Raw genomic sequence first — 23,774 nt, 5'->3', positions numbered from 1 at the left:
ATCAGGTAGTTCTCGAGAGCTTCCCCAATTCGTTTAGCCTATTCCTTGATTAACCATGAGAGCTATATAGGAATAGTCCACCAACCACACCAGTGGATACTTGCGTAGAGAAGCTCAGTGCTTGTGGCTGTTACTATTATTTAATTCACTTATGTCTCATGGACTGTGGAAGGAAATCGAAGTACCCGGGAGAAACTGATAGGAACAAGGAGAGAATACGTAAACTATGCACAGAAATGCCGACTGGCTCAGCTAGGACTTGAACCAGCGACCTTCTTGCTGTGAGGCAGCAGTACTAGCCACTGAACCGCAGTGTAGCCTGATCCTGGATTAAACTAGAAGGAGGAGAGAAGGGGTGGATGGGGGGGGGGGCTTCCAAAATAAAAATAAAGGGTTAAAGTTAGGCAGGATATTTATGTTGAGTTTGGAATGCTCCGATTGGCTAGCTAATGATTACTAATGGGGAAACAGCCACGATCAATCATATTACGTGCTCCTCTCTAAATTAATTCAGAACTTCGCTTAATAAGACCTTTGGTCAGGTAAAAGCTGCATTGTTGATTTTAAAACTTAAAAAATATTCCCTAACCCCAAACTCTTCATATCATCTTTCCTTATTTATATTTAGATGCATTCGACCGTGAATACAAAACAGCGTACGACCGTTTGACACCCAGTCAGGTCAAGATGACGCACAATTGTGACCGTCCACCCAGTGCTGGAGTCATGGAGTGCAGACGAACCTTCGGCCTTCCCAGTCTGTGATTCAATCCTCACATCCATCGCATCGAAAACCATCCAAAGACGAAACACTTTCATCTGAACCAAAGCTACCTCCGGCTCTCCTGAGGTCTCTTTTGAAACATCTCCTTTCTGTCAATCTGACTGTTCTCCATCTAATGGACACTTTATATAATCAACCATCACATTTCCCCCCCTCCTTTAACTCTTCCGTCTGCTAACGTCTCAAAGTTGACGTCGAATCGAAATCGCCCTGCGCCGCTCAGGTAAACTTGAGTTCAGAGAATCATTTGCTGCTTTGACACAATCCACATTGTAAAAACGCTACAGAAATGTGTAGATTAGGAGCAATATCAATGTGCTCGGGTCAATTCCACCCACTTCGAGCGAATGGCGGGGTGAAATTGGGACCAGTAGCTGTAGAACAATCAAAGTCCATCACGCTTAGGAAGCACAATGAGCGCAAACACACACAAAAAAAACGTCTTGTATATTTCACACGCAGGAGACTTTGTGTACAAACGTCTTATCATTTTAAATATTTGTATTATACAGTTATATTTTAAAACTGGAATTTGCTATAATCGACGTGTGTCCATTTGTAAAGACTATATATATGCTGTCGGTAACGTGTCGGTTTTGTTTTTTTGTCGTCCTGGTCCTGGAGACCAGCCGTGTGGTGACCGTCGGTGACACTGTCGTCTTGAGGTACTGAACTGGACCAAATATAAACTCGGACTCTCGGTTTACATGTTGAGGAGTGTGTTTGATGGTGATTTGAACTGAGAAATGCCTTACCTTGGGGCGAAAAGCTGTATGGATTATGGAGTTTCATTTCCAACAGGGTATAACGAGTAGTATAGAGACGTTTAAAGAATCAGTGGACTGTTATTATGAATATAAAGTCAGCATTTACACCCACCTACATAATCCAGTGTGTTTGCCATGAAGGTACTTGATTTTAGTTCATTCTTCTTTGTATTATGCAAAGTATTGTGTAAGAGACATAAAAAATGAAGTACCTGAAGCATACAAACACTTAAATTAATTGTGTGACATGTAATAACTAATGGAAACGTGTTTCTGGCATGGATTTAAAAAGGTAATTGCGACATTATTATGTCTTTTCAACACAAGTTCCTTTTTTTCAATTTTATATGAACACACAGTTGCTGTAAATAAATGTACTTCATTAAAAATGAAGACTTTACATATCACAATTCAGACTCTTCTCACTAGAAATAAATTAATTCTCTAAATTGTAAATTTTTGTGTGTGTGTAATATACAACACAGGCTCATTCTGAAAACGTAACCCTATATACATTTCTGGAGAGCAGGAACTATGTAGCCTGAGGAATGTAGATTTCATCTTTAAAACGAATGCTGTGGGGCGGTATGGCACCGTTCCTTTTTGCGCTTACCAGCTGACCGCTTACCTCCATATAGACGGATTTCCCACTGTTACCAGTTTGTTCAGTTAGCTCACCAAGTCGATGGGGTTCGAGTCTGCCGAAGAACGGTTTCAGAAAGTGGATAAGACAAAAACAGAAGCCAAAAAATAAAATAAACAAGTTAATAACAGGGTGAGAATGTGGTAAAAAATCAGGCGAGGGCTTTTCTTTTTCTGGATTGCTTTTTAACACTGTCGGTTGGGTTTAGGGAAGTAGGTGGGCGGGTCAACCACTGCTTTTGAAAACACTATCGGTTGAGTTTAGGAAACGGGGTAGGTGGGGGGCTTTGGTCGGTCGACAGCGGCCTCTGGTGGATTTATGTAAGTACAGCAGGCACGAATGGCACTTGCGAGAGAATTTTGAAATCTCTAAAAGCATACACAGCGACCTCTGGTGGATTCACGAAAACAAAAATGCAAAAAAAAAAAAAAAAAAAAAAAAAACATAGCTCCTGGGACGTATTTTGCTCTCTCCAGAAATGTATACAGCGATACGTTTTCAGAATGAGCCTGAGTTCATTTAGAAAGGTAATTGTGACATTATTATGTCAGTTGGGAGTTCTCAAGATTCTGTTTTTTTACTCGCAATCTAAACTCACAATTGTTTATTTCTTTAATGGAAGTTCAAACACAAATGTTGCAAGTTCATATTTTGCAGTTCTATATGTACCGAGAAGTTGCTATAAAATTAACCTAAAATAAAATTACATTAAAAATCAAGACTTTACATAACCACAATTCAGACCTTTTCTCACTGAATTATAGCTTTTCTTTGTGTGTAATTTAGCCTTAACAGTACACTTTAGTTTAGGTCACACTTCATGATATTAATAAACGATTAACTAACACTACTTGCTTAATAAACTAATTAGCAGTTTATTTATAGTTGTCGAGGTTGGGTTTAGGGTTTAGGTTTTGGGATGCAGAATGTGATCATACTTTATAACTACAAATAAACAGTTAATATCTTAATAATAGTCAGGTATAGCATAAATTGTGACTTAAAACTAAGTGTTACCGATTTGCCAAAGCTAACTTAAGGTAATTTGTAACTTTTTAATTTAGTGGCTAATTTGTATGAGTTTGTATGATCTCATACGTACAATTTAGTACGATTTGCTCATCCCCCAATGACGGTTGGGTTTAGTGGCTGGGTTGGGTGCCACGCCTCCTTTTTTTAAATCATTCATTTTTGTACCACTGAACTCATACAAATTAGTACTAATTAGACACCATACTGACAAAACGTTATTAAAGTTACGTTTCCTCATGAGATCAGGCTGAAACATCTGTACATTCTCAGAACTGTGACTGATATCTTCCAATTGCAAGTTCATATTTCACAATTTTAAGAAAAAATGACTAGAAAGTCTATAAAGTGCAATAAAATAAACCCAGATTCTTTCTTCTTGCGATTAAGAGTTCATATCTTAAACTCACAATTCTCACAATTCTGAAATTGCAAGGAAAGAAGTCATTATTATTCAGTATAAAAATACAAGAGTTGCATGTACCTATTTAATACCATGGCAGAAGCAGGCATTTGTAATAACTGGAATATTTCAATACTGTTCATTTTTTGAATCATGATGTTAACTATGAAGTTGCACTTTGAGTCTGTGTGGTTGATAAGAGGATTTAAGCACTCCTGACAAGCGTGTGGATTATGAAAACGATAATACATGTAATTACACACGATGATGACAGTGATATTAATGCCTCGAGTGGAGAAAAACATAATACTGCCCTAAATGTTTTGGTACAAAAATGAAATCGACCTGATGCTGTGTAAAACTACAAAAATACACAATGAAATTATACTGCTGTTAATGTTTTAGCAGTTTTTCTATCACCTGCTTTTTACGTCCGTATGACATGATAGTGAAGCAAGCGAACACGGTTAATGTGGTTCATTTTTGTTTTGTTTTTTTTGATAAATGATTTAATGTTAGGGCAATGTGCTTTACATATCACTCCTTTTGTTACTTCTATTTATACTTGTATATATCATTTTTGTCAGATCTGAGCCAGATCTGTGAAATTGTTTAAAAATGTATATAAATAAATACACATAAGTCAACCACAGTATGTTTGTGTTTCTGATTTGTTTCACATTTGAAAACCCCATTTAATTTTGCGTCGAACCAACAAGTAAATATATTTACAACAACATGACATGTGACATTCATAAAAACAAAAAAATAGCTATCCTTTTGTCTATTCAGTAGTGAATTCAAACACCAGAGTGAGACTGGTATGCAGATTCATTACTGATTACATTAGAATTTTTGTCTATGAGAGTCTATGAGAAAAAAAGAAATGTACTTTACATACAGCACAAGATCTGCTTTTAAAAATGCCTGCTAATGATATCCTTTTCCGTGTTACAAAAATAAGTCCATTGCAGATTGTGAATAAATTACATCATTTACAATAAGCTCATCGTTTCTCCTGATGTAGTCAACTCTGCAGACACTGTTACAAAAGAACTATAGCTATCAGTGAACCCACAACATCAAATAATACACTTATGATAATAAAAAAAAAATCATCCAAAAAACAAAACTTATATGTTGTAAAATGCAATCTTTTGTCGATGGACAAAATTAAAGCAACATTGTGTTTACAGTGTTACTTTGTACAATAGTATTAAATATTCCAATAGTAATAAATCCCATGTAAATATATCTGTTAATGAAGAGTGCCCTGTAGCTTGTGGTTCGCAGGTTAATGTGTGGGTTATTCTGTAAAGCTCTGATAAAATGGACCATTTTATTTCAGAGCAGCATGACAGTAGGTCAGAATAGCACATTTTTTTAATTATTTGGAAAATCAGGGATACTCCACAAAATATCGACTTCTTTAGCCTTCTGAAGTAACAAAAAAGCTACTCTGTTGTCTATATGGTAGTATAAACATCACTGAAACCATTGCACCTTTTTTATTATTTCTATCTAAATAAATGCTCTAAAATGTATTTAAATTTGGAAGAAATGTCATGAGTAGTTTACAAAAAGAAAAGTTACGCAGCCTAATAGTTAGAGCATAGATCTCAAACTTAAATCCTGAAGGGCCGCAGCTCTGCAGTTTTGCTCCAACCCTATTCTAACACAGCTGATTCAGCTAATCGAGGTGTTCAAGAGAAGTCCTAAACACCTTGATTAGTTGGATCAGGTGTGTTTGAATAGGTTAGAGCAGGGGTCACCAATCCTGGTCCTGGAGGGCCGGTGTCCCTGCAGGGTTTAGCTCCAACTTGCCTCAACACACCTGCCTGGATGTTTCAAGTATACCTGGTAAGAGCTTGATTAGCTTGTTCATGTGTGTTTGATTAGGGTTGGAGCTAAAATCTGCAGGACACCGGCCCTCCAGGAACAAGTTTGGTGACCACTGGGTTAGAGTGTCGACGTGTAACCTAAAGAGGGCCTAATATACATAACATATACATTAATTTTCCTTCAGCGTAGTCCCTTATTTATCAGGGGGTCGGCATAGCGGAATGAACCGCCAACTATTATAGCATATGTTTTACGAAGCCGATGCCCTGCCAGCCACAACCCAGTACTGGGAAACACCCATACACTCTCACATTCACACACACACCAATTTAGATCATCCAATTTACCTATAGCACATGTATTGGACTTTGGGAGAAACCAGAGCACCCGGAGAAAACCCACACGAACACGGGGAGAACATGCAAACTCCACACAGAAATGCCAACTGGTTTAGCCGGGACTCGAATTAGTGACCTTGTTGCTGTGATGCGACAGTGCTAACCACTGAGCCACAATGCCGCCTGTTATACTCTTAAAAGTATGTACTTTTCCTTTACAAAGAAAGTACATACTTACTTTTAGGGCGTAATATAAGTATGCGAATTGATCTTTTTTTCTGGGTACCTGCTATTTGCATTGCAGGTCCCGTAGAAGCAAGTTTTCATCCTTGTTCATGTTAATCGCAGATCTTACTCTACTACACTTGGTTTGTCAGACTGTTTTGTTTGTCGGACATAATGGCGGACAGTGGTGCAGGCACTGATTGATTGATTGATTGATTGATTGATTGATTGATTGATTGATTGATTGATTGATTGATTGATTGATTGATTGATTGATTGATTGATTGATTGATTGATTGGCAATATTGCATGTCAATCAAACTCCAGCAAGAGGGTCAATTCAAAAGTGTAAATTAGATGAAAACACCCATATATCGCAACCTACAGGCAACCCTTAATAAACAGATATTTTTAAAGTTTGCACTTACAAATCATCGAGAGAGAATGTGAGAAAAATGTGATTTCTCCATATGTAGCACTCGTGGCCCTGTCTCAAATGGCACACTTGACGTGGCCTTTGATTATGCAATCATAATCGTAGTGTGTTTGTTAAGTCCACAGTACAGTAGGGCGTCCTATTTGTCATTTTACAGTTCAAAAGAGTGTTCAACAGCGCCTCTGTATGTGGGCTCAATGTGCCCTTTTGCAAAGCCTACACTGGTTAGCCCACATGCAGTCTATCACCCAACAATCCATACCCCATTCCTTCAACAAACAGTGGATACCAAAAATAGTAGCCATTTGGGACAGGACCTGTGAAAGAACTGTGATGTCACCTTAACAAAATACATTATGCCCAGTTATTGCATCCTGTTACAAAAAAACAATCTTGCGTAATACAGAAGAAGTCGACACAGCGAGTCCAGGGACACTTTAAAAATACCAGTATGTTATATTAGAGCTCAGATGGAGACGGGACACACGATGATTCGATCCTCCAGCATGACACTGAGCACCAGGAACACAAAGTAGAGGATGAACATGGTGAAGCCCAGCACTTTGTTCATCCTCCATTTACAGGCAGCGATGGAAATAATGACGAAGAGGAGCATGAGGAAGAGCAGCACGATGGCACAGAACAGACCATTACTGCTCACGGGCACCGGGGCAAAGGAATGGAAGAACGAGAACATCAGCCAGGGCACCGGCAGCCTGTGACAATGACACAATGCAACTGGTCAGAAACGGGAGAGTAAAGTTTTAGCTATCAGGTGTGTCCCAATTCACACACTACTCTACTCATATCTACTCATATGCCATTTAGGAGTACATATGCCCTCAAAAATGACTTTTGCTACTTCTTTTAAATTTAAAGCTTTATTGCAAAATTTATCAAATTAATTTATTTCCTCAAATACCAATACCCCATAATGACAATGTAAACAAAGATTTTTGGAAATTTTTGCTAATTTATTAAAAATAAAAAAGCTGTAAAATTACATCTACCGAAGCATTCACAGCCTTTGCTCAATACTTTGTTGATGCTCCTTTAGCAGCAATTACAGCCTTAAGTCTTTTTGAATATGATGCCACAAGCTTGGCACACCTATCTTTGGGAATTTTTGCCCTTTCCTCTTTGCAGTACCTCTCAAGCTCTATCAGGCTGGATAGGAAGTAACGGTGTTAAGCAATTTTCAGATCTCTCCAGAGAATCTGCCTTTTGACAAATTCCAGGCAGGCAGTGTCTTTCGTCTGGCCACTCTACCATACAGGCCTGATTGGTGGATTGCTGCACAGATGGTTGTCCTTCTGTAAGGCTCTCCACAGAAGAATGCTGGAGTTTAGACAGAGTGACCATCGGGTTATTGATCACCTCCCTGACTTAGGCCCTTCTCCCCCAATCACTCAGCTTAGATGGCCGGCCAGCTCTGGGAAGAGTCCTGATGGTTCCAATCATCTTCCACTTACAGATGATGGAGGCCACTGTGCTCATTGGAAATTTCAGTGCAGCAGAAATGTTTCTGTAACCTTCCCCAGCCTTTTGCCTCTCCTGTCTCTGAGGTCTATAGACAATTCCTTTGTCTTCATGCTTGGTTTGTAATTTGACATGCACTGTCAACCCTGGGACCTTATATAGACAGGTGTATGCCTTTCAAATCATGTCCAATTAACGGAATTAACCACAAGTGAACTCCAATTAAGCTGCTGAAACATGTCAAGAATGATCAGTGGAAACAGAATGTACCTGAGCTCAATTTAAAGCTTCACGGCAAAGGCTGTCAATATTTCTGTAGATGTGATTTTTAAGCTTTTATATTTTTAATAAATTTGCAACATTTTCAAAAAATCTATTTTCACGTTGTCATTATGGGGTTTTGTGTGTACGTTTTTGAGGAAATAAATGAAGTTAATCCATTTTGAAATAAGACTGTGACTTAAAAAATGTGTGAAAAGTGAAGCGCTACGAATACTTTCCAATACTTTTCATCCAAGAACGACGTGAAATGATGCTAATACAGTGCATCCAGCACTGTATCAACATAATTTCACGTCGTTATTGGTCGTCAAAATACCATTGTTCTTAGATGCAGGCAAACTAAATCTAACCTAATATTAACATCATAATGTTGTGTGCCTGCTGGGAAAACAATTCTTACTTTTTTTTTTTTTGCGGGGGGACAACTTAAGAATTGTTGTGTCAACTCATTTTAAATAATTAGATTGAACAAGCTGCAAAAGTCATCTTTTTGAACGTAGTGTTGTTCACACTGAAAAATTTTAAAAGAAATAAGTGCACTTTAAATACCCAGACTATGCACTTATTCAACTGTTCAAAATAAGTGTGGGATGATGAACACTTCATTTAAATGAGCTGAAACAAGACAACTATTGATTTTTTTGGGACAACTTAACTGTTTTATGTTCAATTCACTTAAACTTGTTAAGTTAACTTAATCGATTTATGTTGGGACAACATAAATGAACTGTGTGTAATCCAGCATTTTTACAGTGCACATAACCAAAGGATTTGGGTTGGATTTCGTTAAATATCTTGAATTAAACGAAAATCTTCCATATAAGTGATTATCAAAGAAACTCTCAGATTTTATCTGAATTATCTTTATCTGTGTTAAAAGGACGAATAAAGATCTCAGCGGATTAGAATGACATGAGGGTGAGGAATTAATCACACAATTAAAACATTTTTTTTGAACTAACACTTTAACAGCTTTGCATCAGGAGGATACAGAAACTCAGTACTCAGTACCACCAGGGCCAGTTTACCAACAACTAAAATGGATCCCTGTTCTCTTTTTGCCAATTTTTGTCAATAGTATGTTACAGGTAACAGCATTGCTTATTGGAAAGGATTACCAGTTCAGGAAGTATATGCGATTAGACACAACAGGCATGTTTTGTTTCTAAATTAAGTTATTGAAGAAAAGAGTTCTTGCTCAAATCGATTTAGTGAAAGAATCAGTCATTAAGGGCACTTGTTGACATCTAATGGTGATGCTACGTAACCTGCAGAAAAATAGAGAGGGTGCTCGCTGCAGAGCCATTTGAGGAGAGCTGAGCTCCAGCGAGGGGGAGCATGAGCTGTCGCTCCTCTTAACCCTACCCCCAGTGACATCACTCGTAGAAGAAGTGCAAAAAAGGTGGAGCTCAAGCTCAAGCTCCCCCTCGCTGGAGCTCAGCTCTCCTCAAATGGCTCTGCAGCGAGCACCACTTGGAAAAATATGGGTTCCACCTATACAAGCTCAGCTGTTTTAACAAGTCTATAAATTTACTTCAGCAAATTAACTTTACTTAATTTATGCTTCAGTTTTAAGTCTTTCATTATCGACAAACCCTGACAGTCAACTTACAACACGCAAATACAAAACAGCAGAGTAAATGATGAAAAATATTTAGTTCAATCAATCACACTCCATTAAAGCTAAACTTCTGCATATTATTTTCATGATCAAACATCTGATTCACTGAGCATTTCATTCAGGTGTCTTACCCCATGGTGATGTCAAATATGTTGCTGCCTACAGAGCTGGAGACAGCCATGTCTCCCAAGCCTTTCCTTGCCACAATCACACTGGTGATTAAATCAGGAATCGATGTTCCGGCAGCCAGAATAGTAAGACCCATGATCTCCTCAGAGATGCCAATGGTCTCGCCAACCTATAAGAGAAAATCTTTAATAACTTGTTTTGTTTGGTAACAAAACTATATTTTAAGGCACAATTTGTTATTTTCGCCACTAGAGGGTGCATGTTCACAACAAACAAAGGCATAGTTTGAGTGTGGAATCTTGGGATTTGTTGACTTCATTACATCTTACAGGAATCCTGCAGAAATCATGTTCATGGATAAGCTAAACTGTTGAAGTCAGAAGCAAAATGAGACCCTTGAAGCTATTGCTGATGAGAGACACGCCATGAAAGCAGTGGAGCTTTTCTTATGCCACAGTAATCTACTTTTGGTTTATCTGGTCATTTCGGCTAGAATAAAAACAGTTATTAATATTTTAAAAACCATTTTGAGGTCAAAAATATTCGCCCCTTTAAGCTATATTTTTGATAGTCAAAAAACAATCCATCGTTATACAATAACTTGCCTAATTACCCTAACCTGCCTTGTTAACCTAATTAACCTAGTTAGGGCTTTAAATGTCACTTTAAGCTGTATAGAAGTGTCTTGAAAAATATCTAGTCAAATATTATGTACTGTCATCATAGCAAAGATAAAATAAATCAGTTATTAGAAATAAGTTATTAAAACTACTATCTTTAGAAATGTGTTGGAAAAAAAATAAACAGGAGGGCTAATAATTCTGACTTCAACTGTATGTATCTCAAACAATATAATGAGGAAACCTTATCTACATTTTTATTCTTAACTCAACCAGCATTAGATAATCACCTGCCTCTAAACCTTTTTGGAATTATGAGAAGACACTGGGGAAAATATTTGAAATCAATATTTGAAGAAGAAGCAGAGAAAACATACAATATATTAATGCTATGCTTCCCGGTTTTCTCTAAAACCAAACAGAAAAATTGAGGAATTGCTTGTTTGAACATTCTTTAAAACATCTGTGATAATGTTAGCCCATAAATCAGCTAAATATACAACACTGTTATGGTCGTTTTTGGATATATTAATGAAAAAATCTGACATATTGTGCCTTTTCAAAAACCTTTTTTTTTTAAAAAAGCAGGCGCAACTGACCTGATGTGCCCACCACACCATCAGATAGGAAAATATAGCAATCCACACTATTGAGCCAAGAAAGGTAATGACGAAGAACTTCTTGGATGCCTGTAACGTACAATAGCATAATATAAAAAGAAGAACAAATAAAATTAAAGCTGAAGTGATTTGGTTTTGGTTCTCACAGGGTTTCTGACATCTGGAACGGTCAGCCACAGTGGAAAGACAATGGGCAGCAAAAACAAATACGTGGCCTGTTTACGTCTGGTGTCCGGCCACTCTAAAGACAACGGTTCATCTCCATCTTCCCCAGCTTCATCTTCATTTTCATCATCATCGTCGTCATCATCATCATCGTCGTCATCGTCATCATCACTCTCTTCATCACTGTCATCTTCATCATCATCCCCTGAATTGTCTGAACCTCCTGGATTTTCAGAACCTCCTCCTGCTGCAATGTCTCCATCCTTAAAACAGAGGCAGGTGAAAACATCATATAATAATCTAAAAAATTAGACAAACAACAACAAATATAAAGATGGCTGTAACTCCTAGACACTGAGATGGACAAATTCCCCTCCAATGATTATAAATTGCCCAATTTTGTAACCAATATTGAATTTACAATTGAAATGTCAAAAGTCTCAATCTCAGTATTTCAAAGCTAACTTGGGTAAAATATAGACAAACTCTGTAGATATTTACATTAGATTTTGGCTAAGCTATTGTTGTCTAGTGGAAGGAATGTGTCAATAGAGCCGCCATTTTAGTACAGGGTAGCGCTCCTCTGAAATGAATGTGGGACTAAGGTGCAGTGGACAACTGGCCATCCTGAGCCAGAGATATCTACACATTTATACATATATCTATGATCAGGAGTTTTCTTGGTGGTCGGTATGCAAATATTTTTTTTTAAATTACAAAAAATATCATTTTACATCACTTTTCTACATCGATTGATAAGACAAAGAGTGAGTGTTTGTGTGCATGGAAATGTATTATTCACCCTCCCTGTTAAATTTGATTTAATCCTGCTTTCACTTCTCATTCTAACGGGAGCGAATCTTTTGTGAATGAATCTCCATCGTGAACGACTTGTTCAATACAAGTTTGTAGCATCGCAGCATATTGTTGTCATATTTGATTTACATAGTTTGCTTATTTTATTCAACAAAACTAGCATAAGGCTGGTATTTAGTGCAAGTTGGTGGTATTTTACCTTATGGTCAGTGCAGTAAGAGACTGTTTTTTCATCAATAACGTTACTTGTTGAGCACAAAAGTTCATAACATACAAAAACATAAAAAACGAAATCTTACCTATGAAATGTTCTGCCTTTATGCTATGTTTGCTCATTACTACACCCGCTAAAGTCCAGCGCTAAAGTTCAGCATCTTCATATTGGCTTTAGTCTTGGCTAGTGCCAAGACGTTTGTTCTGGGAGCACTGTACAAATGTGGCGGCACTATTGACACATGCTCAGGGTCCGTATGTGGTATCTAGTGTATACTGAAGGATTCGGATTTCTGCTTTCCAATTCATCTCATCATGGACCACCGTTTATCCTTTTCATCATCCTGTTTCTCAGTATTTAACTGTGAATTGATTTTAACTAATGAATAAGTTAAAACTGCTTACTGTAAGAATGTTCTGTGTCCTTGTTTCTCTTTTTGCCTGTCTATTTTAACTTTGTTTTCAGGAGACACACAGACCAGGTCATAGGTCATGGAGACCTCTCTCTCTCTCTCTCTCTATCTGTTCCTATGTCTAGAGGTCCAATACAGAGGAGAAGAAGACACCTGTTTTATTGTCCTGATATATTGCCTATAATTTTATAGCTGTTTGATTGATCTGTTTTTGAGTATAATTAATAGTAATGTAATTCCTTTTTGTGTGGAGACAGACTGTGTGTAGCCAAGATATTGCAGCAGACTGTTGATGGAAACAGTCTTGAACCAGCCTGATAACACAGCTGAACGTACAAGAAACATCCTTGGAGTCTTTAACACAGATGGTCTTTTGTGTCTATTGTGTTCTTGGTTTAGCTTTTTACAGGTTGGAGATCAGCTCCTAATAACTTAGGGCGACCTCACCTCTAGGCATCAGGTCGCCATCCATATCTGGATACAAATACAAGGCTTTCTTTGACGCACACATTAAGGCCATCCATATCTGGAAGTAGATACTATGTTTCTTTGACGCATGTATTTAGAATTGTCTATTTCTGTTGTAACCAATGAGAACTGTTTACCTGGATCCCACCCTTTCTGGACTTGTGTAAAGAGTATAATTGTTCGATTGTTGAAACTGTAGGCAGAGCGGCCTAGGAACTCATTGAGAGTGTTGAAGCTGGCTTCTGCGAATGAAACTGCAAACTATCTTCAGTAAACTTAATTTATTTTTTTTAAATCTCTGACTCCGGCTCTTCTTCATCTACCAGACTGGTCATTCTTTGGGTTAAACTGTAAACTATCCCTACAGTTTTGGTGGAGGATGCGGGCACTTGTTTACTGGTAACACCATTGATCAATCAACAAAATGAAGGTAGGAAGATTTAAAATTATAAAACTAGGGATTGTCTGTGAAGTGGTGGGTAGTAACGGAACGTTGTTGGTTCTCATTCAGACGTGAATGAATGTTGTTGGTTCTCATTTAGACGTAAATGAAAGTGTGGATTTCTCATTCAGCCGTGAATGAAAGTGTGGATTTCTCATTCAGACGTGAATGAAAGGCACCGGTGGATTCACAGAAATTTGTGGTAGATTTGTGTGGAATCCCTTAGCGAGCTGGTGCATTTTTGTGGTACACCTATAATTGATAAGTGATAAGTGTAACAGTAGTTGAGAGGTGTACCTCCTCTTTCACCCAGAGTTAAAATACTCAGTTAATGGGTGTGTTTTAACACATTCTCGGGGATAAAACTTGGACTGGTTTTCTATTTAGTAGTGGACTAAATTAACCCGAGATTGTAATTGAGTTCCACCACTGCTATCTAACTACATCACAGACAAAAGGCATGCCATAAGAATAGTGTAGGTCAGATTATTAGGGAAAGAAATAATTGAATAAAAATAACAAATAACATTATAATAGGGATCCATTAGATAGTAGTGGCCACAAAAGTCAGACAAGATACCTAGAAATATCAGGGTGAGGTTGATTGATCAATGATGCACCAGGAGCAATCCCGAGAAAATTATGACCCTAACTGGATTGGACCGGTCTGGACAGTTTGCACATCTTGGGATGGTTTGCAGATTCATCAAGCAGAAGCCAAGCGCTGTTGGTAGGAGTGCCCTCTCAATTTCTTCTTGCTTTTGGTGTTGAACTCAGATATAAAAAGAAATAAATGAGAGCAGAATGCAGTAAATGGCTCAGCTAAGCTCTCAGGTATAAAATTATTTTAGAACAGATTTTAAGAAAAAAAAAAGTATTCCTTTGGAATTTAATTGTCATTGAAAAGCTAAAATCTAAATATTGAGGGCTAGTAGCAAAAACTAAGCACAGAAATTGACAGTAACATTATGGGAATAAAGAATAGCTTATGTTTTGTCTTAGAAGATAAGTTTCTGTGTGACTGCACTGTTATCTTGGTTTAGCCCTCACCATGACTATTGACTGAGTTTTGGCTGTAAAAGTAACAGAGACATGTCTGAATAAAAATGTGCCATGTAAGTCTGTGCAAACAAGCAGCTTTATGGTTGGATATATGTATTTTTAATAATATATATGTAACATAAATGGGGGTTTCAAATAATACTTTGATGGATGCAGTTAACCGCTGAAAGATCTAAAACTATTGTTGACTGTAACTGCATTACTTTGAAAATGCATGTCAACTCTGTTTTATATGTTTTAGGACGGGCTTGAGTAAAAAGATATTACGATAAAATTATGTATTGAAGTTAATGTTATGTTTAATGTATGTTTAAATTCAGTAAACATGCATTTTCATTCTGGATTGCTCAAAACTCTCTTTCTCTCTCATTAGATGTCAGCTAAGAGCTGCTATCTGCCTGTTCCATAACAATTGATAAGCACAGTGCTCAGTTGGAAATCACAAAACACAGATGCAAATTAAATGTTAGAATGAATACAGAGTTTCTACATTTTAATTTGTATGCACTCATAGAGGTAATTAAAAATCAAATTTAACAAATAAGAGATTGCAAAATGCTTTTGTTTGTTTTCCCAGTGATGGGTTGCGGCTGGAAGGGCACCAGCTGCATAAAAACATGCTGGATAGGTTGGCAGTTCATTCCGCTGTGGCGACCCCGGATTAATAAAGGGACTAAGCGAACAGAGAAATGAATGAATGAAAATGCTTTTGTTAAAGCATCTTGAAAAACACTAATATACCCCCTGAGCTATAGAGTTAATTAATTTGAACAGTTGTTATTACTGTTTGGAAATTTCTTGTCTTGTCTTCAGTGGTTTATTACTGTTTGTAACTTTTGTCTTATCTTTAGTCTCCACCATCACATACAGGGCCTGATGGCTGTACTGAGGTAGCAGACCCTGACACTGAATGGATCAGGGTGATATCTAAACTCCCTGAATAATCTCAGCTTGATATTCAGTTGATTTAAGTGTTTGATTAACCTGTCTCAATGTTTAAATTCTAGTAGGTAGTCTCAATGGCTTTCATGGTTCTTGACTGCGCTTTCCCAAGTTTGCAGAAAATTCTGAATCAAGGAGGAAGCCTGCACAGGAGCTTGCAGTGTGAGTGGCAGTTGACCGGTGGGCACGAAGGGGGGTTCCCTAAGACGGGTAAGATTTTCCCTTGGCCAAAGTGGAAAACAACCTAAGGCATGGGACCCCTCGTAAACCCCGGGGCATCTACCCGAAAAGGGGGATGTTTAATGTGAAAGATGGTGCTGGACTGGGGTGATGCTCTATCGGCCTAAAGCATCCTTAGAGGGGAACTGTTTGAAGTTACAGTAATCTGCCTCAGTGGCCCCGTCCAGACCTGATCACGAGAATCCTGCCTTTATTGAGGACATGTCTGTCCTTGTGACAAGCATCAACGGACTATGCCAGGGTATAATACCCTGAAGGAGATGATTGGTAAAAAGATAATGGCAATGGGCTTTCAAGAACCATTGGAGACAGTAAAGTTTCTTAAAATTTTACCAATATCAATGTGGTTGGCTGCTTTAACAGCACTGGATATTTTATATGTCTGAATTTTAAGAATGCTGAATTCCTGAATGTGAAGCTGAGATGATTTTTAACTGATGTGTCTGATTTTTCATAGTATTTTACTGATGCAGGTCCTTATCATTGGCAAAGGACATTTACGAGATGGTGCTGGCTAAAGATAAAAACTGGCTGTGAGATGGTTTGGATAACACAGCTGAATGGAACTAAGCAGTTAAGGTAAAATAATTACAAGAAATTCTCTTGGTCTTTAAATAATTCCAACTGAGTTTTGAGAGATAAAAACTTTTGACATTTGGAACGTTGGTGAATGATTAAAGATTCTGAATTGTAATAATTTTAATGTTATAGTCTAAGACTATTGAAAATTTATGTGCATGAAACAGAGAGACAGAGACTGTTTGAGTGAAGCCATGAGTTGTGTTTTGTTTCTGTTATCGACTTGCTTAGCAACGATATTAAGAAAACAAACTGCACCAGCTGATTGTCTTAGAAAAGACATTGATTATGAACAGAAACTTTGAAACTTGATAAAAGATCATGTAAATCCAGTTGAAACTGGACAGAGAATTTTAAGAATAAATTTGTGCGAGTTCAACACCAAAAGCAAACTTAGTGATGAGCTGTCACAATATTCATATCTATGGTACAATAATGCTTATTGTCCTGAGGGAATGATTCGTCCCTGCTGTATTAATATTGTCACTAACCTCTGAAATGAGTGTTATATTATTACAGATTGTATAAGCGAAATGCCAGACATTGCAGAAGTCAATAATGCTGAGTAAATCTGATGAAAAGATGATGCAGACCATGAGATGAGCTTTAAATGGATGGGTTATCCGGCTCTGTTTGCAATCGTTAATAATGACTTCTTTTCCTGATTCAGATTACTCTCTGGAATAATAATAATTTTAAAACAAGTTTTATTAGCTTATAGCTGTGAAATTGAAGACTGCCATCCATATCAGGTTACAAACCCATGTCTAAATTGACTGAGAAGTTCAAAGGTTAATTACAGTTAATTCTTTGCTATCTGAATATTAATGTTAAATATTTTAGACTTGATGGCATTTAAACAGTGACATTGGCTAAGTCACTAACCACAATAGTCCAGAAAGCATCCTCACTCTAGCATAGGAAAAATAAGCAGAGAATTGAGTTGAAGTCATTTGTGTTAAAGGCAAATGCTGCAGTAAATCACTCTGTCTATGTGTGTGTGTCCTCAATGGAAGAGGAACATAATTGTTTGGATGTTGTATAGAACAAAGAGATAAAGTTGAATGAAAGTGTTTGCATCTGATGGTTAAATTCAGTAAGAAGTATTTATACTGCTGCAGCAAAAATGAACATTTTAGTAAACAGAAATGCAGCGTGAACTTTAACAGCATTTTTAAGCAGTCAAGTCAACTCAAGTTAATATTATTATTGTGAATACTGACAAGTTTTACAGAAACTTAGACTGTCTTTAAATGAAAATTTAGTAGTCCATATCCAAGCAAGAGTCTTTATTATATGTGGTAAAAGAGTTGTTAACTCAGTCTGTTCTTGTTCAATTGGTAATGCTTTTAAACAGGTTTTACTGTCAAATGACAGGTATGAAAGATTTTCAAATAATCAAAAGTTTGAGCAAATAACTAAACTGTGAGCATTTCTAATTGACCAGACAGTAAGAATCAAATGAATTTTATACAAAATCATACTGTTTGCTTCTGATTATGTTGACTGGTTTAGTCAGAGTAAAGTAAATGGTACAAATGACACTTTGAGAAGATAATTATAAGGTTTAGTCTTATTTCTGTTAAAAGATGCTTGAGTTTGAATTACTCAGGTTTGATCTTTGTTGAATTTGACTAAGATTTTATTAAACCCCTAAAACGTGGGAACAAAAGAAATGGATTCACAATCCCTCTTATTGCATGTTAATGACTTGGATTAATAGTTTGTAAAAACCATTACATCTTTCTTGGTCTTTAGGTAACAGGTAATATCTATATCTAGTCTCTTTGAGGTGACTGAGGGTCTGGCTCAATTCATTTAGCCCGGCTTCCAGAGAGTGGATTTGATATTAGTTTGTTAACTGTGAAGGTGAATTTGGCTCATTATAGCCAGGACAAGGGTGCTTGTACACTTCCTATCAATAATACAGAGGAATGTGTTGCATCACTACAATCACATCATTATTTGAATGAAAAGATATTTTAAGTGGACTTGACTGACATGGAGTTCAGCAAGGTAATAATTAAACATGGTAATGGTGCTGAATTGGACTATTGTGCTGTTAGCATGTTTAATGTGTGTTAATGTAAAAATGCTTCATTATTCTAATTTGAAGTTACAGAACATGCTGATGAAGGTTTTAAAACTGGTGAAAATAAAGATGTTTTTGCAGGTCATGAATTTGAATCCTGTGTGGCTTAGGTCGAGTGGATGACCTTTTGTGTCTGATCAGAGAATCTCTGAACCTTAGAATTGGCCTGTATGTTTGGATTTAGAGTTGGAGCAAGTTGTAGATGCATCAGAGGAAGTATCGATGGAATTTTGAGTTGTTTACTTCTGGAGGACTTTTAGGGCTTGCGCATTTGTGTTCACATTCTGGACTTTAGTCCGCTGTTGTTTTTTGTATGTATTTACTTCTGCTTGCAGGACCCTTAATCCCACCGATGATGAGAAGCGTGAACTCCTTTTGTGAGTGGAGAGTGAAAGAGCCCTTAGCTTGGGGACTGGAATTTTTAGGTTCCAGCTTGTCCAAGAAGGGGTGAAGAAAACTCTGCGAACTTATTAAGGGAGCATGAGTCATTACTTTCACTCTCCTTAGTGACCTCACTGGCTGACCGGAAGTGGAGTTTGGACTCCATTCGGGTCAAAAGGGGGGACTGAAGGATTCGGATTTCTGCTTTCCAATTCATCTCATCATGGACCACCGTTTATCCTTTTCATCATCCTGTTTCTCAGTATTTAACTGTGAATTGATTTTAACTAATGAATAAGTTAAAACTGCTTACTGTAAGAATGTTCTGTGTCCTTGTTTCTCTTTTTGCCTGTCTATTTTAACTTTGTTTTCAGGAGACACACAGACCAGGTCATAGGTCATGGAGACCTCTCTCTCTCTCTCTCTCTCTATCTGTTCCTATGTCTAGAGGTCCAATACAGAGGAGAAGAAGACACCTGTTTTATTGTCCTGATATATTGCCTATAATTTTATAGCTGTTTGATTGATCTGTTTTTGAGTATAATTAATAGTAATGTAATTCCTTTTTGTGTGGAGACAGACTGTGTGTAGCCAAGATATTGCAGCAGACTGTTGATGGAAACAGTCTTGAACCAGCCTGATAACACAGCTGAACGTACAAGAAACATCCTTGGAGTCTTTAACACAGATGGTCTTTTGTGTCTATTGTGTTCTTGGTTTAGCTTTTTACAGGTTGGAGATCAGCTCCTAATAACTTAGGGCGACCTCACCTCTAGGCATCAGGTCGCCATCCATATCTGGATACAAATACAAGGCTTTCTTTGACGCACACATTAAGGCCATCCATATCTGGAAGTAGATACTATGTTTCTTTGACGCATGTATTTAGAATTGTCTATTTCTGTTGTAACCAATGAGAACTGTTTACCTGGATCCCACCCTTTCTGGACTTGTGTAAAGAGTATAATTGTTCGATTGTTGAAACTGTAGGCAGAGCGGCCTAGGAACTCATTGAGAGTGTTGAAGCTGGCTTCTGCGAATGAAACTGCAAACTATCTTCAGTAAACTTAATTTATTTTTTTTAAATCTCTGACTCCGGCTCTTCTTCATCTACCAGACTGGTCATTCTTTGGGTTAAACTGTAAACTATCCCTACAATACATCTATAGACAAACTCACCTACCATTGGGTTGTTATTTGTTACATATATTTTTAAACCCCACAGGTGGGATTATCCATATTTTTATCCAAATTTGGGTTAAAACATAGAATAGAAAACTTCAGTCTTTTCCAAAAATGTTGTCTTTTTGAGTAAAAAAAAAATAAAAATGTTATCATTTACTTAATTCATGTTATTCCTCAATGATAGCACAAGAAAACATTTGCTTTTACAAATAAGCGTGAATGTGTGCACACTTTGAGATGCTTGTTTTACCCCAACATTGGGTCAAATATTGAGAAAGTGTAATATAATTTGAATTTGAAAAATTAACCCAAAGTTGGGTTTGTCCATTTTTGACCTAAAGTTGGGTTACAAAACTCCAGCATTTTTTAGTTTTTAAAATAGAGTTAGTGATCAATTCTGTTCCACCCACATACACACATAATTACAGGCTTGACTTAAAGTGTTAAATCCCCCAAATAAAATAAAAGTTTAATCATCATTTACACAATACAGCTTTCTTTTGTGAAATAATATAAAGCTTTATCTCTTCCATGTAACCATAAGGAAAAAAGACTTTGGAATTTCTCAGCCTCAAAAATAATGAAAAACCTGGGTTGGTAGTCTATCTAAATACATTCAGTCAGAAATTATATTCTCTAGAAAACTGCAGAGAAGTCAGAGAGATGACCACTTTCATGAACTGAATAAATTCTTTGAAAAGATTTAAACTTAAAACAATAGTTAGGTCATTGGTACTTCTCTTATAAACACATCATAGAGAGGAAAAAAGGCCTGTTAACACAAAAAAATAATAACTGTTTTCATCTAGTTTTAGAAATCATTCTAATTTTCCAGTCCACAGCACAGCTATATTAACAATATCTTAGGAATCACGTTCAGAACAAGCTTTTCCAGCCAAAACTATTGGTCAAGCAGAATCCATCCTGCCTTGAAGAGTTTGAGCTTGGCAGGCAAATAAAACATAATAATCTGAAAGCTTAAATTCTAAATTAAAAATTTACACTGGACTTTGCATCCTTCAAATGCATTTTAACGAGCTTGACATTGGCATTAAAACGCATCAAAAAACGATTGCAAAACAGACCTGTACTTGATTTTTGATGTGTTTTTTAATGACAATGTCATTTGGATGTTGTCTTGCCATCAAGTAAGTCAATTAATATCACATCGATTGGCGTTTTTGACGTGTTTTTGACATCATGTCTGTTTTTTTTAGTCTTAAAATCTGTATTTCATTGCCATTAGATTACATTGTTCAAAAGCTTTCGCATTGTGTTCCACTGAAGAAAGAACATAGTGTGAATGAATAAATGATGACAGTAGAGCTGGGCGATTAATCGAAAAGGTAGTCAAAAAATTTTTTTTTTTTTAAGTAATCGACATTCAGAACCTATATTCATACTTATTTTTTCAGGTCCATTTTGTCAAATACTTTGCCTCTGCTTGTGGAGTAACGTGACCCTGCTCTGTTGAGACTGAGTTAAACTTCTGCGTTGAACACACAGGTGTGGTCGCATACCCGTGCACCTCTCAAAAAAAATGCAACTACAAGTCGCACGTTTGCACTACATTGACGATGATTGAAAGCTTGCACCAGAGAAACCTTGGACGGCATATTTTCCATTACAGTAAATATATTATTTACATTCAAGAAAAACACTGTTTAAAATATTATTTACAGGATATACAAGAGTTATTTTTACAGTTATTATTTACATGAGATACTGTTTATTTTCTACTTTTAATAGGAAAAACATTAAAAATAATTTATTTTGTTTTCAAAAGTGCAACCTATTCATTTTCACTTTTTTATAAGAAAAAAAGTGACAGTTTTTTTTAGGCAATGTGTGTTTTAATTTCACTTGTTCAACGTTCATGTCCAATAAATGACCATAGATAGTAGATAGTGTTTGCTTCCTTCAATTATTTTAAAATCAAGTAATGCACCATTTAAAAATCTCTCACTTGTAATATTTGAGCATATTTACTGTACACAACTTGTCAGTAAACATGGAGGACAAAAAATAAATTAATAAATGAATAATCGTTCATTAATCGTAATAGAGTTTTAATCAAAATTTAGATTTTAGTCCAAATCGCCCAGCCCAAGATGACAGACTTTTCATCTGAACAAAAATGTGAATATGAATGACGTACTATATAAATCAGATCACCTCTGTCTGCTTTACAACAGGGTAAAGAATTGATAAGCTCATTAAAAGCACGCAAGTGTCTCAGAGCTCTTGCTTGTTCTTCCAAACATTTGTTTTGATGCAGTAGGCCCACCTTTTGTGCCTCAGACTTCTGATTGGTGTCTTCATCTTTGGCTCCTGGAGGCGCGTCTTTTGAATCCTTGGTCTGCTCCGATTGATCATCACCTTATTTAAACCATGATAGTAAAACATGAATGAATCCTGCAGTTAAGTCTTGCATGTAACAATACTACAAGCTCCTCTCAGATGTGGAGTGAAGATTTCCTCAATAGGAGTGAGTAATGTTGCGGTATCTTTTTGGCGGCAATTTCAAAGCCCACAGTCGCGGCGCAAGATAATCCGCAATTGATTCCAAGCCACTCATGCTTAATTCATGAGATGGAGCTTGGTCATTATGTCAGCTAATGTGTAAAGCAGCTCTCAAGTAGAAACAAAAGGTGGAAATATGGAATGCGGGATGCGGCGCAGAGGGCAAAACGGGCCAAACTCCTGGCAGCGTGCCCTCTCTTTGTAGCTTTCATCCAGCACACAGCTGCTGCGTTAGCGCTTGTGGAAATGCAACATTAAAATCCGTTTTGAATATGCAACAGAGCTCATCTGTGAGGTAGGACAATGCAGAGACCTGTCTACAAAGCTCTGCGCAATCATAATAGAGAACAGACTAAGATCGTAAAATCTCACCTTCACCAGATTTTTCCTTCTTTTTGTTCTCTACCTTCCCCCGGGCCATGTCGTTCAAAATCTGAGCCTTGTCTTTAAATTTCACTGCAAACCAGGAAAGGGAGAATATAGCTTGAATGCAGACTTTGACTGAAACTGTCAGGGTCAACAATGGCAGTGACACAGATGATGAAAGCCCTAATTTCACAGAGACGTGATACAAAACGTCATGATCACACAGGCTGCTACAGGAAAACAAACACAAGAATAACATCACACAACACTAAAGCCCCTTACCTTTACATTCCAAAGAGCTTCTAGCCTTTGCATCTCCATTAAACACTGACTCTAATGAGTAAAAGTAGAGTCATATACAGTAAATACCAAGGCGAATTAAGAAATACAGCTCCAAACACCCTTCATGTCTGCACTGACTTGTAAATACCAAGTGGCAGTGTTTAAAGTGGAGAGTTAACCAAAAACTGAAAATTCTAGCACCATTTTCACTTGGTACAAACCTACTTGAGTTTCTTTTTTGTGTTGAACACAAAAGAAGATATTTAGAAAAATGTTGGACGCTGGTAACCGGTGACATCCAGAGTATTTGTTTTCCCTACTATGGATGTTACCAGGGGCGTCACGGTGGCGCAGTGGGTAGCACAATGGCTTTACAGCTAGAAGTTC

At 37.1% G+C, this 23,774-nt stretch overlaps 2 protein-coding genes across 13 annotated transcripts in view; one reads left to right on the top strand and one right to left on the bottom strand.

Moving 5' to 3' along the window:
- The window catches only part of dennd4a (DENN/MADD domain containing 4A), a 58,790-nt gene extending 57,740 nt beyond the window's left edge, over positions 1–1,050 (top strand). For 4 of the 5 annotated variants that reach the window (XM_005159103.6, XM_005159102.6, XM_005159101.6 and 1 more), the window contains one exon: positions 629–1,050. In XM_005159103.6, coding sequence (XP_005159160.1) covers positions 629–765 — 137 coding nt within the window. In that variant the 3' untranslated portion in view covers positions 766–1,050. The remainder of the gene's footprint in view (positions 1–628) is intronic. The other variant, NM_001080989.2, reaches the window with a different exon arrangement.
- A 3,056-nt stretch (positions 1,051–4,106) lies between these two features.
- slc24a1 (solute carrier family 24 member 1) overlaps positions 4,107–23,774 on the bottom strand; it is a 35,581-nt gene continuing 15,913 nt past the window's right edge. Inside the window, exons 5-12 of one of the 8 annotated variants that reach the window (XR_012394024.1) lie at positions 23,388–23,438; positions 23,112–23,195; positions 22,504–22,595; positions 11,365–11,646; positions 11,198–11,287; positions 9,981–10,147; positions 5,567–7,183; positions 4,107–5,409 (exon numbers count right to left, since the gene is read on the bottom strand). Coding sequence is in view for 3 of the 8 variants with exons in the window: in XM_009293602.5 (XP_009291877.3) it covers positions 6,934–7,183; positions 9,981–10,147; positions 11,198–11,287; positions 11,365–11,646; positions 22,504–22,595; positions 23,112–23,195; positions 23,388–23,438 (1,016 nt within the window). In the remaining 5 variants the exon portion in view is untranslated. Of the gene's footprint in view, positions 7,184–9,980; positions 10,148–11,197; positions 11,288–11,364; positions 11,647–22,503; positions 22,596–23,111; positions 23,196–23,387; positions 23,439–23,774 lie in introns of all 8 variants that reach the window. The other 7 variants (XR_012394025.1, XM_009293602.5, XR_012394026.1 and 4 more) reach the window with 7 other exon arrangements.

The sequence above is a fragment of the Danio rerio genome, chromosome 18, assembly GCF_049306965.1.
Source record: "Danio rerio strain Tuebingen ecotype United States chromosome 18, GRCz12tu, whole genome shotgun sequence".
Taxonomy (NCBI): Eukaryota; Metazoa; Chordata; class Actinopteri; order Cypriniformes; family Danionidae; genus Danio; species Danio rerio.
This window is presented reverse-complemented; position numbering and strand designations above follow the sequence as displayed.